Genomic DNA, 14,505 nt, shown 5'->3' with positions numbered 1-14,505 from the left:
CCTCTTTCTCTCCCCGAGCCTCTCAGTGCCGGGAGGGCCCCTCAGCCGCCCCTCACCATGGCGAGTAGCAGCGGCTCCAAGGCCGAGTTCATTGTCGGAGGCAAATACAAGCTGGTGCGGAAGATCGGATCGGGATCCTTCGGGGACATCTATTTGGCGATCAACATCACCAACGGGGAGGTAAGGGCGGCTCGCACTCCCTCACCTCCTTGGGCCTGTCGGCGCGGTCCCTTCCGCACCTCGGGGGGAACCGGAGACCAGCGATAACCTTCCCGAGGCCGACCTGAAGCCCGGTTTTGCCCCCCTTGCCCCCGGTATCGCTGCCTGCGAGGCACCAGGCGGCTCCGTCTCCAGGGTGGCTAAGCTGCCCTCCGCGGGGCGGGGGAGTGAAGGTGCGTACCCCCGGGTTGAGGGGCTTCCCTCGCCTGAGGGCCTTCATCGCCGGGGGGGTGGCACTGCCCCTTCCGACAGCAGAGCCGTGCGGTCATGGTCTCCCCCACCTAGCAGTTGCATAGCTTGTTTGCGAGTGTTAGGGAGAGGAGACCGCCATTGTGGGAAAACATACTTTGTCTTTTATGAGTGGCCAAAATCGTCCCTCTCCCGCCAATCGTCTATCCCCCTCTCTCTCAACTGGGGAACGCTATCTCATTTTTATCAACAGTAATAGAAACAATGAAGATCCTTGTTTCTTCAGCTCTCTTTTTCTTGTTTTGGGGTTTTTTTTGTTTTTTTCTTCCTCCCCCTCACAGCTCTGAGCTGTAAAGAAGAAACACCCACGTATGTTCTTCCTCACTTACATGGATCTGAAGACTTTACATCTCAGCTCAATTTCATGACCTGGGATGGATATTTATGTACAAATCATCACGATATGGATTTTATTTGAAGACACAACAAAATGCAGGAAGTTGAGCACCAAGAGCTTAAAAAAAAATTATACCTCAAAGCATTTGCAGCAGGGGTTGTGTGGGAGATGTTGAAGTGCTGTGCCCCTTAAACCTCAGTGGCAAGGCTGTGCTTGGTGGACACTCTGCTCTGACTCCTTGTTCCCTCTCACTGTAGGAAGTTGCTGTAAAGTTGGAGTCTCAGAAGGCTAGACATCCCCAGCTGCTGTATGAAAGTAAACTATACAAGATTCTGCAGGGAGGAGTTGGCATCCCACATATACGGTAGGAATCATTCATGTATGCCAGTACAGTGACTTTTCTTTAATGTTGGTGTGAGGCCATTAAAAAGAGATTTATCTGGGAGGGATTGGGCTGATGGGGGGGGGAGGAAATGCTCCATTCCAAGCTCTACAACTAGTTGGGTATCCTCCTCACCGGCCCACTGTCTTTTCTTGTCTGTACATACTGTGCTTTGAAAGCGAGATCTTCAGCAGTTCCTGAGCTGTGAGAAATTCTTGCGATTAGAACAAAGTGTGAGACTGTTTCGGTGAGAGTCAATGTTCTTGATGAGGTTGAGAGTTTGGAGCCGGTACTAGAAATGGCTGCTTATTTTTGTTGCTTGCTTTTTTTTTTTTTTTTTGTTCCAACATGTCTTCCTCCTCCGCTCAGAAAATGGCGGATGGACATGATTAACCCTCCCCCTTCTCGTGTTGGGACAAGGGACGTGCTCAGGCATGCATCTTTTCCTTTCATAGTTATGTGCTGCAATGCTTGAGACTGCAGAGAACCTCAACCAGGAATGAAATGGCAGCCCCTTTCAGTTACCCGCAACAGACGCGTCACTAGGATTTCCGTACAGTTAAAGTGCCAAGATTAATCCCTCCCAATTGCTCGTTATGCAGCTTCCTTGTTTCATATTCTGTCTGAAACTTTCAGTAGTGTTTAATTTCCTGATCTGGAAGAAAATCGCTGGTGCAGCAGACCCTAGGAAGAGTTATTTGTCATGAAGATTATTGAGGTGTTATACTGGGTTAGTTCCTGACTACTGAGTCTATGCATCAGAATAGATTAAATGAAACTTCAGTTTTCTCCAGAAAGACTTTGTACAAGAAGTTGTTCTTTTTTTAAACTTTAAGAATTGTTTTTAAAGTTAGTATTTCTTATGCTTGCACTATGGCATAAAGAAATTTTGTTCCTTGAGCTGCAGAAACGATTTCAATTTAGATATTGGGTCAAACTGTGGATTCCATTTAATCTGTTAACCCTTCTCTGACTTTGCTGTATGTGCACCTATATCAATAGTGGTCTGTAGGGTCTATTGTAAGGTCATAATGTTGACATGTTCTAGATCATGTATTAGTTTTAACAAAACCTAAACCAGTCTGCATTTCTGAGGTTAATAGCTCCCCTCCTCCCCCTTCCCCCCCAAACACAACTGGCTGTAGTCCTGAACGTAAGCTGGAGCTATATAGCGGAGGAGACCTGGCCATCTGTCCTCATTCACTATAGCCTTTTGTAGGAATAGAAGAAACATACCTGAATTAAGCAGAATACTTGCAGCTTAAACAGAGTTGCTTATGTGAAAATAGATTTAGATTTAGTCTTTATTTTAGACTGGAGTTTCCTTCTTTTCTTCAAATGGGTGCCTCTATTTCACAACTGAAAGAATAGAAATTGCATTTTGGAAAGCTATCACAGTATAGTTACGTGCTAAAACAAGGATTACTGGGAAAACAGCCAAAGCAAGCGGGTATCAGGTGTTTCATCGCAAAACTGGAAAAGCAGGCATTCTTAAACTACTGTTTTGAAAAAGTAAACGAACGTTTGGTGCTATAACGAGGCCGAAGTTGCGAATTTTTCAACTTTTCCGTTTAACAGAAGTGAACTACTGTTTAAGTTCTTGGATTTTGTTAAAATGCCCTGTGACATTATTTTATTTAAAGCTGAAATACTGGGAGTAATCTTGCATGTTGAGAAACTTTCTTCTAGCTTCAATTACAGCAGTCATCTTTAAGTTTTCTTTCTTCTGTATTTGATGTTCTTGTATCTGACTTTTTCTGTATAACCAGTGACTGTGGTTTAGAACTCGCACCACCACAGGGGAACTACAACCTTTCTTTAATACACACTTCCTTCCTCCTCCCTCACCTCCCCCCCAATAATACAAGATTACAAGAATCTGAATAAGAATGGACAACTGAGGCAATACTCAAAACAGCTCAAATTGATTCATAGACTCATTGTGCTAAAGGTGTGTGATCTATTTGATAATGTCAGTGAGTCTTAAAGTTTTCACTTTCAGGTTCTCACAGTGTTAATCTTCGTAGTATTTTTCTAGAAAAGTGTCTTTCAGAAAATTTTAGGAAATACCTTTTTTGTCTTCAGAAGCAGCATTAATTTTAAATCTATTTGTATGTACCAGATGCTGCTTGACAGGTTCTTTGACTAGGCTTCTGTTACTAGTTGCCTTCTTGCTGTATGACATCTGGTGATGCTTGAAGAAATCTAAAATAGTATTTTTATGTTTATCTTCTTTAAGAGGAAGCTGAGCAGGGTACCCAGCACAGTTCTTGCGGCAAACATTAAAATGTGATGTGTGTAGTAGAAGTAGAAGCCATGGTACTCTGAATCTGAGCAAGAGGGCTTGGCCTACCAAATGAGACATGTCACTGAGGTGCTTAACGAGGATATGCCTTTGAATAGGTGATTACAAAGAGTAAGACCAAAGTGAAATTACTGTGCATATTGTTTCAGACAATTCAAGCTTTTCTGACATGCGTTTTTGGCAGCAGCTAAGCTGGGAGAATGTATGACTTCGTACTTAGGTCACTTTGCATGTGTAATTGGTAATACACGTTCTGCCATTGTTTTATAATGGTATGCTGTCAAGTCAGAATAAGCTGTTCTTGGCACAGTATGTTTAGAAGGATGAATCAAGTTGAAGGGAAATCTTTCAATACATTTGTTAAAATTTCTGTAATGTGACACCTTTAAACAACAATAGCACAAACAGAGTATTTGTTAGAAAATCAAGGAATCATTCTAAGCTTTTCCCATTGCCATGCTGTATAAGCTGGGCTCAGCAGCATTTTTATCTCAGTGCTAGACATCTGGGAAACAGAGGCACATAATCTTGCATTCCTCATTTAAGAATGAGGGACTTGTTCTCTATTTTTCATCTGCTGAAGTAATGCAGTGGCCAAGATCAACTTACTAGAAGCTGTATTATGTGGCTTTGCCTTACTAAAGTGGTCTGCTGTGGTTCTTTGACTCACAAAGCTGAAATAATAGGTGAGGTATGGATTGCTCACTCATTTTGGGCACCTGTTCTTAAAACTGAATTCTACCCTTTAGATGTGATATGCTATCTTATCATTACTAGGTTTGCGATCTGGAGCATCAGTTAAATTATCTAGAACCAAGCAATTTTTTTTTATAGCCTTCAAGGTTGATTTGATGGTCTTTCTGGCTGATTGCAAGAAAGCTAATGAGCAAAATCTCAGTTTTGGAGTTAAAAGTTTTTTAATATTGCTTCTGTGGGATCGACTGTGAGCCTTCACTTGTCGTGGAGGGTGAACAAGGGGCCTTGATACTCCCACTGTAAAGAACATGTTGTTTGCACATAAAATAGCAAAAATTGAGATTGGAATGTCTTTATTCTCTGAATATTATAAACCCTTTTAGACTTGCAAATCTCTGACTTCACTGCTTATTGTTGTTTCCTGGAAGAGTAGCAAAGTTTCTGAACTTGTCTCTGGAGTTTCACAAAACCTTATCTAAATGCTCTACAGATTTTTAAGCTGTGGTTTGTTCTTGATGTACAAGTTTTTGTTAATTTTTAGTTTCATTTTTCACAAAAGGCTCTTGAACCAAGCTTAACATTCTAACAATCTGATCTGCCTTTAGGACACAATGCAAAGTCCGCAGTATTCTGCTGGACTTATTCTCATTGTTCTTAGCCATCAGCTGTCTTTTTCCTCTCTTTTTCAGTGGCAAAGCATTTTTAGCTGTAATCTTATTAACTGGGCACTTATGCTATTAATTTGGACTATCTACCTTTATTCCCAAATTCTTGGTTCTGGCTTGGAGGAATGCGGCAGAGTGTTTGGTTGATTTTGTATGTTGTTTTGTTCATAGAGTAACTCTGATAAAGCACTGCTGACAAAAGCAATTGTTGGAATTATCTGTGACAGCCATTCTTGATTTTTGCCATTTATGGTGTTTATCAACTATTGTTTGTATCCTTTATGAAGGTTACCTTTAGGTACTTTTTCAGATGTACTTCTGAAAGAAAAGTGGGCTTCAGATCTTTCTCCTGACAATATCATGGGATAACTTGTTTTCATTATCATCAGTTTCAAATGGAAAACACTTAATGCTGGAACCACTTGTAGCAATAGGTGATGTTTTAGAAGTGTTATTTTTTTATATATATATAGGTGATGTATTAGAAGTGTTGTGCTTAAGGGCAGGAGGAGAGCCTAGTGAATGTGAAACAGATATTGCATGTATTCTTGTGTGGGCAATGCTGAAGACAGTGTACAGCATGTGAGGCTAATCAAAGTGGTATTTAAGTTTAGTCATGTGTAAGTTTAAAAACCAAAAGCTACTGACAGCAGTATTTTTTTTTTGCAACATTCTCTTGCAAACTGAACAAGTAAATCCTTACATTTCTGAACTTTTCAATGCAGTAAGTTCTTGCAAAATATTTTGATGTTGAGAAATTCACTATTGCCACCCATGTATCACTACGCAATCTTCTAAATAGTGAAGCATACTGTAAAGTTTCTGGCAAAAAAAAAAATCTATAAAAGCATCTACAATTTTTGTTCTTCTGTTTGCTTACTAACATGTTGTTGGATAATCTATTAATAACAGACTCTGCCCGTATTCATCTTCACTAAGTAATACATGTAATGGAAAAATGTGGTCAAGTTTGGTTATCTTAAGGTTGTTCTCACAACAGATTTTTCCTTGAGCACTTCAAATTTTGATCTCTTTAAGCAGTGCTTAAAAATCTGTAGATACACCTCTCAAACACCTTCGTTTTAAACTGTTTTCCCAATAACTTCCTGCAGCATAAAAAAAAAACCTGCACAAAAAACCCAAAACCACCACCGGAAAAATACCCGCCAAACCCACAAACAAAAAACCAGCCCCCCCAACAGAAAAAAAACCCCAAACCTAGTAGTTGGATACAGTCTGAAAAGTTCTGTCTTCTCATTGGTAACACTGATACTTTCTTCTAGGTCTGCAAGTAATGAGGAGGAACGTTCTAGCAATAGACCCTCCTATGAATTAACCTTCTGTTATTACTTAAGGCTGCATGCTGAAGGGCAGAACCACTCTAGTAGATATGACCCCAAACGAAGATGAACTAAATGGTAGTTTAGGTAGTAGCTCTAAAATTGAAAGCTAGTCTCTTAAATTGATACCTAAAATTTTTCTACTGAGAGAATGAATGTCTTAAAATCTATTTAATGTTTTATAACAATCTAAACTTCTGTCTTAATTGGTCTTCGTGGACTCCTTAGAAGCATCCAAGAGAGACAACAGTTTGAAAACAAATTAAGCTGTCCGTTTTTGATGTTTTTTTTCTTTTTTTCTCCTTGGCTGAGCAGTATGCAGTTTCAGTTCAGCATTACTCGTTTGGAGCAGATAATCAGCAGAGGTACTACTGAAACACTCTTTTCGGCAATGTTTCCTGTACCTACTGTGGATTAATGGCTTACCTTCTCAACTGAACTGAACCTTCTGACTTTTAAAGAAGAAACTTGACTTAGGTTCTCCTCACTTCCTACCAGGTGTTAATGCACCTTATTAAACAGCTAGTAAAACAGCGAGTCAACTATATGGAAGTATGTATGCAACATAACACTAGGCAGATGAAATGACCTTATTGCTTAGGAGATGAGTTGCACTGGCATACTTATATGTATTCATATTTCTCCCATAACCGTACAAAAAATGATACAGAAATTTATTTATAGAGCGTATCTAACTCCATAGTGTAGGGTGTTCATTGCTGTTTCTTTATTTAGTACTTGGGTGGCCTAATTCATACTCACCATGGCAACTAATGTTAGATGACATCTGCTAAGTATTCCACTTCAGTATTTCAGTCATGCCATATTATATTAAGTTCATTTATATTACTCCTAGCTGGCTAACAGTTAAGAAGTACTTTTCCAGCTTCAGGGGAGATAAACTAGAAATATAAAATAGGTGTCAATTTAGACATGAATCTTATGATGATAGATTACCTTTCTTATATGTGTTGCTTCAGTATCTCATATTAGTATATTTTTACAGGCAGAATATACTTCCCAATTTGTCTGAAACATCATTATTTGTCAGGACATGTGTGTCCTGAGAAGTCTAGAACATGGGACCAGAAGGGACCACTTTGGTCCAAATCCACCACCTATTTTGGACAACATGCTATTCTTTCTGTGAATCAGTCAGGTGCGATGTTAAAACTTTCTAGGCTAGCACAGCAGCGCTCATGATTCTGTTGTCGGATGGAGAGAGAGCAAGCGCTTCTGTGCCTAAAGATAAATGCTTGTACCTATAGGCAGTAGCTCCTATTTATTTCTTCCCTGATTATTTTTTTGTTAATAACCTTCGCCCTATTACAGTCCTCCTGTATCTATAAAGAATAGTTGCATAACTAGCTGCCTTGCTGAGCTGTTTGAATATATGATTACAGAGGTCACCACCTTCTCGTCTTTCTTGAAATCTCTTTTCTGTCCCTGTTCTGATTTGGATTTCCTTTCCTGAATGTTGGTGACAGGGCTTGCACATCAGTGCCTTAAGCATTGATACCGATTGCTTCACAGTTTCTGTGTGGAATACCTGTACTTTTACTAATTAGGATTACTTATTATTTTTCAGTGATACTTGATATTAGAGCTATATGATTATAGGGAGGTCTGTGTTTTCTCTTTAGTCACATCATCTGACTAATGCCTAGTTCAGAGACTTTTGTGTAAATGACTTAGTGCTTGCAGAAATGGAATACTGTTCCAGAGTGTTCATCAGTTCAGTGTCATTTGGTTTTCTGTAGGATGTCTGAATCCTTTGTGTTCATGAGGCCTTCCAGACTTCCATATTCACCCTCATATGCCTGCTGACTTGTCAAACTCACTGATAAGGTGATCTCAGGTAATTCTAGCAGTAAGTTCTTTCCAGCTTGCTTGTTCACCGTACACTTTTTGTTTTAATAGCTTTGTTTATCCACCTTAGTTCTTCTGACAATCTCCATTTTTGTCATGTGAACTCTCCCACTTGGTGTTTGAAAGCCCAAGTGCTGGGAAACTAATTGCATAGGACTACACAGAATAATCATAGGGTCACATACTATGAATTATGAAGGTGGCAAAAGTTTATGTAATGCCAAAGAAGTCCAAATCGGCTCTTTTTTTTTATGTGACTACAAGGGTTTCTGGAAGTCTGAAGGTTTGAGGTTTAACTATTCAAGTCTTGTCACAGAAGCATTGTACTTCCTTGCAGTGAGGCACCAGGAGATACTTTTTTTTTTTGTCTCACAAAAGCATGACCTTCTGCAGTTCTGTTTGTAATTCCAGGTTGCCACAGCCTCCACTGGAATAGTCAGTGATCGAATTGACAGAAGCCTTTAGTGGAGGATAGGTTACCTTGCAAAGCAGGTGTTGATTGAGAAGAGCTTTTATTAAGCTGGAACAAAATAGTCTTGTTATATTTGCTCTGGTAGCAGGAACACTTTCTTGTGACACTGAGCTGATGTTCTGGTTTTGTATATAATAAGCTGTAGACAAAATGATGTGCCATTATGCTAATGGTGACAATACATTTACTGCCTTCATGGTTTCAGAATGCATGGGATTTGGGGTTTCTTTACCAGTGATTAACAGCTGAACAGTTATTCAGTAATTTAGTTCATATTGATCTGAATTTGATGTTTTTTTCATGTGAATCTTCTGAATCCTTTTCTTTTATTCATCACGTGACCAGCTCACACAGCTTTGATAATTGTGCTGGTTTTGGTACCTTGTTATAATTATGAGTGCCAATGTAATGGATGAAACTGCTGGTTGTCTACTAAAATTGTGTAAGTGGTACTGTAGTCTGAAACTGGGCCTATAATTTCATAGCCTATGTCTGAATTCTGTTAGCCCTTTGCCCACCTCTCTGTGCTAGCTGACCTACCTCAATTTGACCCTTTCAAAGGAAGATACAGTAGATGTGAAGAGAATATTATAATAACCAAATGAAATGTTTTCTCAGTTAAAAAAAACAACAGACAAAACAAGCTATTAACAAACATTTTCTCAAGCATTTCTTCTATCATTAACATTATTTACAGAATACGCAGTTGCTGAAAAAGACATCATACAATTTTTGAAAGATGCAGCTCTGAAAACAGAAAAGGATTTTAAGTTTGGTTAGACCTGATTACAGTATTTGCTATTAAGTGCTAGACGTGCATCAGCACTTCACTTGCTTGTTTCAAGGTTAGTTAAGGGAATTAAAAAACCCACCCTACATGAGTTCAAGTAAACATTCACTTGTCATGTGATCTGGCATCATACCTGGTTTACTGTATGGGATTTGGAAACTGAATATTTTCCAACCACTGTCATGTGACTTACTTGTTCAGCATAGAGCTACAAATACTGAAATTAAAGATGTTACAAAACTTCAGCTGTGTGCGTATACTGGGGCAATATGTCAGGCTGCTAAACCACATGATTTGAAAACTTGTTGATGTGGTGAGTCTTGGTCTTTCAAATTAGACAAGTCACTGAAGTTAAATTAAGGTCACTGTGTTCAATCTTTAACCATGCTTTGACTGAAAGCTTCATAAAGGATATTTACTGTATTCTAACTGATCTGTAGTTATTTAATCTGTAGCTTTAAACAGATGAGGCAAGGGAGAGTGACAAAGCATTTTCTTGCATGCGTGAGCTTGGGCACGCCTTATAGCTTGAATATGGACTAGGGTTCTTATTAGTTGTATCAGATGTTAGTATTATGCTGCCAGTTCAAGGATAAATCTTAGGTCTTCATAATAATATTATCCTGTTAATGTTTTGTGTAGTCTTCAATAAGATCATCTGCTACTGTTCTTCAGGAAAGCTGATAATAAATAATCTGTGCTTTGTGGGGGGTTTGGGCATAAGTAAGGTATAAACAGACCTGTGCTACAGAATCAAAATTCTCTAGGAAATATGTCCTAATGGGACATACAGCACTGTGGGAATGGATTAGAAAAATAATGAGTTTTCCTAGTCTAGTAATTTAGCTTTTCTTTTTGAAATAATACGTTGTATGTAACTATATGCAGAGTCATTACCCACCCAAAGGGAACTGTCAAGTAGTTAAATCTCTTGCTCCCACTTTCTACTCCCCAGCAGCTTAAAATGTATTGCTGCTGTTGCTTCCTCAACTTTAGTATGAGAGAGAGTACTTCCAAGTGTGCTTAAAAAAAAAAGTCCATGCAGCTCTAACAGACATGCGGGACACTTGTGTTCTAAGATGCTAGTGTCATCTAATAGTTGCCCAGGGCTTTGTATGGATTATTCCTTCATATTAGTAGTTCACTCCAAGTTTCATTGCTGATGCAGTATTAAAATTCTGAAGATTTTTCTTTGAGACAATAGCTTTTTTTTAGAATTGTGCTCAGTTTGTTGCCATATTGTTTTGCACTTTAGCCCAATAGTGTTAAAACTTGCATGCCAAAGTGCTCTGAATTTGTGCTCATCCAAAATGCGTGCTTATATGCCGTCTTACATTGATATGCAAATATGGGAGTAAGGAGTACTTGCCAAGCTCTTATGTATCATAATATCCAAGGTTTCCTAAGAAGAGCCAAGACTTCTAACATTTTTACTCAGAGCTGCCAGTAGTAGCAGCTACTAGATTTTGAATGGACATGATGTAGCCTTACTTCATAATCCCATTTTCCCTGGAAATGTTCCAAGGGAAATGAAAACTTACTTGTAGTGTTAGCAAAGTAAATAAAGCACTCCAATACCCTAGCAGATGTTTCGGTTGCCAGTAGTGAAATGAATAGATGTGGCAGTCTTCTGTGAGGAATTACAGGCAGGTAAACATGAAAATGAAATGTTAAGAGCTCCTGTCTTATTTCTTTGTCTTGCAGAGTTGATTCTGCTTTCCACCAGTGGAAAATGGTCAGGAGATTAAAATTTTCTTGTGCATATGTAGAAGTAGGCCAAATGGAGGTTGTGCAATCAACATTACTGCGCTTACTAAGCAGAGAGATCCCTATAGAGGAACCAAATGCTTTTTAAAGTGTAGCTCTCAGGGTAGGCTTCCTTCTCATCAGCTTCACTTTTTCTGTGATGCTGTAACTAAATTTTCTTAGCTCAGCTGAAGACTGATCTTTGATCCTTTTCCCTTATACTGCAGTCTCCTGGGCACTGAACCATTACTGTACTGAACAATTACACTCAGCATCTGAATTGGAATTCCATTTCTAGAAGAAAATCATATTTTATCTAGATCTTGATTTACTCCTTAGAATGCTTCAATTCAGCTCGTTATTCTTCAGGCTTTTTCACAACAAACCTAAATTTTATATGACAGAATAACTAGGCAGGTCATTTGGTCCAGTTTTCATTACTCTAGATGACCATAATGTTTCATTTTCAACTGTGACCTATGGAGTTGTTTATAGAGCCTTGTCAAAACTACTCAGCCGTTTGCATAGGTGACTTTGATAGGAACCAAGAAGTAGATTTACAGGCATAGTCAATAATTCTTGAACTGAAGCCGGTTTGTAGTTAACTTTTCTCAACAGCATCTCATTTTGACTCTTTCTTCATGTCTGCATTGCATTTTTTAAATACTCTTCTTAGTTGCTCTTGCAGTTGAAACTAGCTTCTGATCACTCCTCACAAGGGCCTAGCTAGGCAGGTCTTTTCAAAATGCGTGCATTTCATGGCTCGGTGTCAGGTTGCAGTGTGAATATTCACCTTTTCGTAAATTACAGACTTTATCAAATAATACCATCAGCATGCTTTCCTAGTTGAGTTACTTGTAAGTTGGGGGGGGGGGGGTGGACCATTGTACATCATAGTACATTCAGTGAATTTTTAGAAGGCAAAAGCTGATTAAGTAGTACTTACAGTATTGGTATGATCATTAACATGTTGGAGGAAAACTGTTTTGTTGACATTTCATTTGAATGACTGCTTTCAAAATACATATTTTCTGCATCCCCTCTTGATGTAGGGAATGACTAAAGGTCCTAGACTGACCTGTAAAACAATTAGTATGATCCACAGCTCTTCTATAACTCCTATCAAATTTATAACAACACATTATGAAGTGCATGGTTTCTACTAGAATCCTCACAGTGGAAGGTACAGGCCAGTAGTTCCTGAAACAAATCCAAATATAGAATCTTTTTCTTTGTGGTTTTGTAAACATTTTACTTTACTACCCTGGCTAAGCTTGGAATCCTATGAGTACCAAGGAATTTGTTGGCTTTATCAGTGGTAACTATTTTCCAGACAATTATGCATTAGTGTCCTGGAGTCATTGCCTAAAGTGGAAATAAAATGTCTATATAGATCTTTAAGCCCCAGCTACTACTGTGTTTGAGCTGAATCTTGATTTTTTTTAAATTTTTATCTGCATGCTCTTACAGGGTGTATTCTTGGTGTATCTTGTCTGCACTGCTGTTGTTGGAAACTTCAAGACTCCACCAGGAGAGAGCTGGTCAGTGCCTTATCCACTGACTGCTGGTACTAGGTCCCTGTTGTAAGGACTAGGTGCCCAGCAAAGGCAAAACGCAGCCTTCTGATCGATAAGGTGGTGAATCTTTACGGTGATGTACTAGTACTCAGCACAGCTTCATAAACAGTTTTTCCCACATGCACCTCTCACTTAACTGTAGGTATCTGCAATGTGCAGAAGGACTGTGGAGAAGAATATTCAGGTTCTGTCTTTCAGTGCCCATTTAAAGTATGGGAATTCGCAGCTGAGATTTGCAGAAGTGAAGGGTGTGATTCCAGGTCTTCTCAGGCAGCTTAGGTGGTGAAATACTATCCCACAGTTGCAGATAACGTAAAGCAATACTATGATGGAAATGCTAGACATGGATTGGAAGGAAAAATATGCATGGGAGGCCTTCTGCTTGCCCTTACAGCATTGGTAACATTTAATTTTTTGCCCCGAATTGATATATCAGACACGTAAGGGTGGATATCGCAGTCTGTTTGGCTGCAATTGATATTTTGCTACATCTGTATTTTTGCTTTTATGACACTTAAGTGTTTTTCCCTTTATGATGTTGAAAACCTGTTAAAGAGCCTTTATCTTCTACTTAATAAGACAGTAGAACTTGATTGCCATTTGTTAAATTTGGATGAATGAACAAAGAGGTAGAGTTAACTGCATGAGCTGGTCTGTTGCAGAGAAATCATGCTTGAAAACAAAGCCTAAAGCATTTAAAGATGTTTCTGTGAAGTTAAATAACGCAGGAAACAATGATGGGAGTGTAAGGTGTCCTGCAGATAGTTTCAGTTCAGACTCTGTACACATGCCTCAGTACATTGACCTGTAATGGCATCTGCTTTGATTGCATTTTGATTTTCGTGTTTGGTATTTCAGTTGCTGCTAAAGTGTAGCAGTGTTTCCTCTTACGAGAAAATTAAACGTGTGCACACACACTTGCCAACTTGTGTATTCTGTTTTGTCCTCAGACTTTGTTTCCAGGAAAAATAAGACACTACTAGCCTTCGTTTTTACTTAGCTTTAAAGATTGAACATTAGTCAGCAGTGTGCCCTTGCAGACAAGAGGGCTAATGGTATCCTGGGCTGCATTAGGACTCCTGCTAATGCTGAATAATTCTTTGTTGCAGGTGGTATGGTCAAGAAAAGGACTACAATGTTCTAGTTATGGATCTTCTTGGTCCCAGCCTCGAAGACCTATTCAACTTCTGTTCTCGCAGGTTTACGATGAAAACAGTACTTATGTTAGCAGACCAGGTATGTACAAATCTTACTGTGAGGAAGTTAAAAACCCTAAAGTATTTTGTGCAACGTGGTTCTTTTAAGTGGGTTAAATAATGTGTTACGCAGTGTTGTATATAGCTAAGTGAACACTTGGCCTATATAGGAACAAAGTAATGGTGGCTTCTGTGTGCTGTGGCATACAAAATCAACATAGGCCTGTAGTGGGAGGGCAGTGCAGATATCCTTGCAGCATCAACTCTTTGATCAACTCCTTGATGCTGCAGATCTAACAAGTGCAACTTTATTAAAGTATCGAGACTAATATGGGTGGATTAACTCCCAGTATCAGCCATGGGGGGGGGTGTTAGCAGGTCTGAAGCAGTCTCCAGTTACGGTTGATCTGATTCAATGGAAACCTGTTACGTGCTGGCCAGCCGTAGTGACAGGTGGGCAACATGCAAGTCTATGGGTCTGTTCTTACTGAATGTCACTATGTGCTCACAACCTCCTGTAACTTCTAGTACCAGACCATGAACTAATAAATACTGTTTTTGTTGTTGTGGTGCTTAAAGACAGTTCTTAAAGCTGTTAGTGGAGATGCCGCTCTACCTCAGACTTAATCAAGACCTCTAAAACTGAGGTCTGTTAAGTCTTT

The 14,505-nt window shown here is 39.2% G+C and overlaps 1 protein-coding gene across 5 annotated transcripts in view; it reads left to right on the top strand.

The window, feature by feature from the left end:
- Window positions 1–6: 6 nt before the first annotated feature.
- The window catches only part of CSNK1A1 (casein kinase 1, alpha 1), a 36,387-nt gene continuing 21,888 nt past the window's right edge, over window positions 7–14,505 (top strand). For all 5 annotated transcript variants that reach the window (XM_009318488.1, XM_009318487.1, XM_009318486.1 and 2 more), the window contains exons 1-3: window positions 7–180; window positions 1,063–1,169; window positions 13,757–13,883. In XM_009318488.1, coding sequence (XP_009316763.1) covers window positions 58–180; window positions 1,063–1,169; window positions 13,757–13,883 — 357 coding nt within the window. In that variant the 5' untranslated portion in view covers window positions 7–57. The remainder of the gene's footprint in view (window positions 181–1,062; window positions 1,170–13,756; window positions 13,884–14,505) is intronic.

This window comes from Pygoscelis adeliae, unplaced genomic scaffold (assembly GCF_000699105.1).
Source record: "Pygoscelis adeliae isolate BGI_AS28 unplaced genomic scaffold, ASM69910v1 Scaffold42, whole genome shotgun sequence".
Lineage (NCBI taxonomy): Eukaryota > Metazoa > Chordata > Aves > Sphenisciformes > Spheniscidae > Pygoscelis > Pygoscelis adeliae.
Note: the sequence above shows the minus strand (reverse complement) of the source record. Positions and strands in the feature narration are given on the sequence as shown.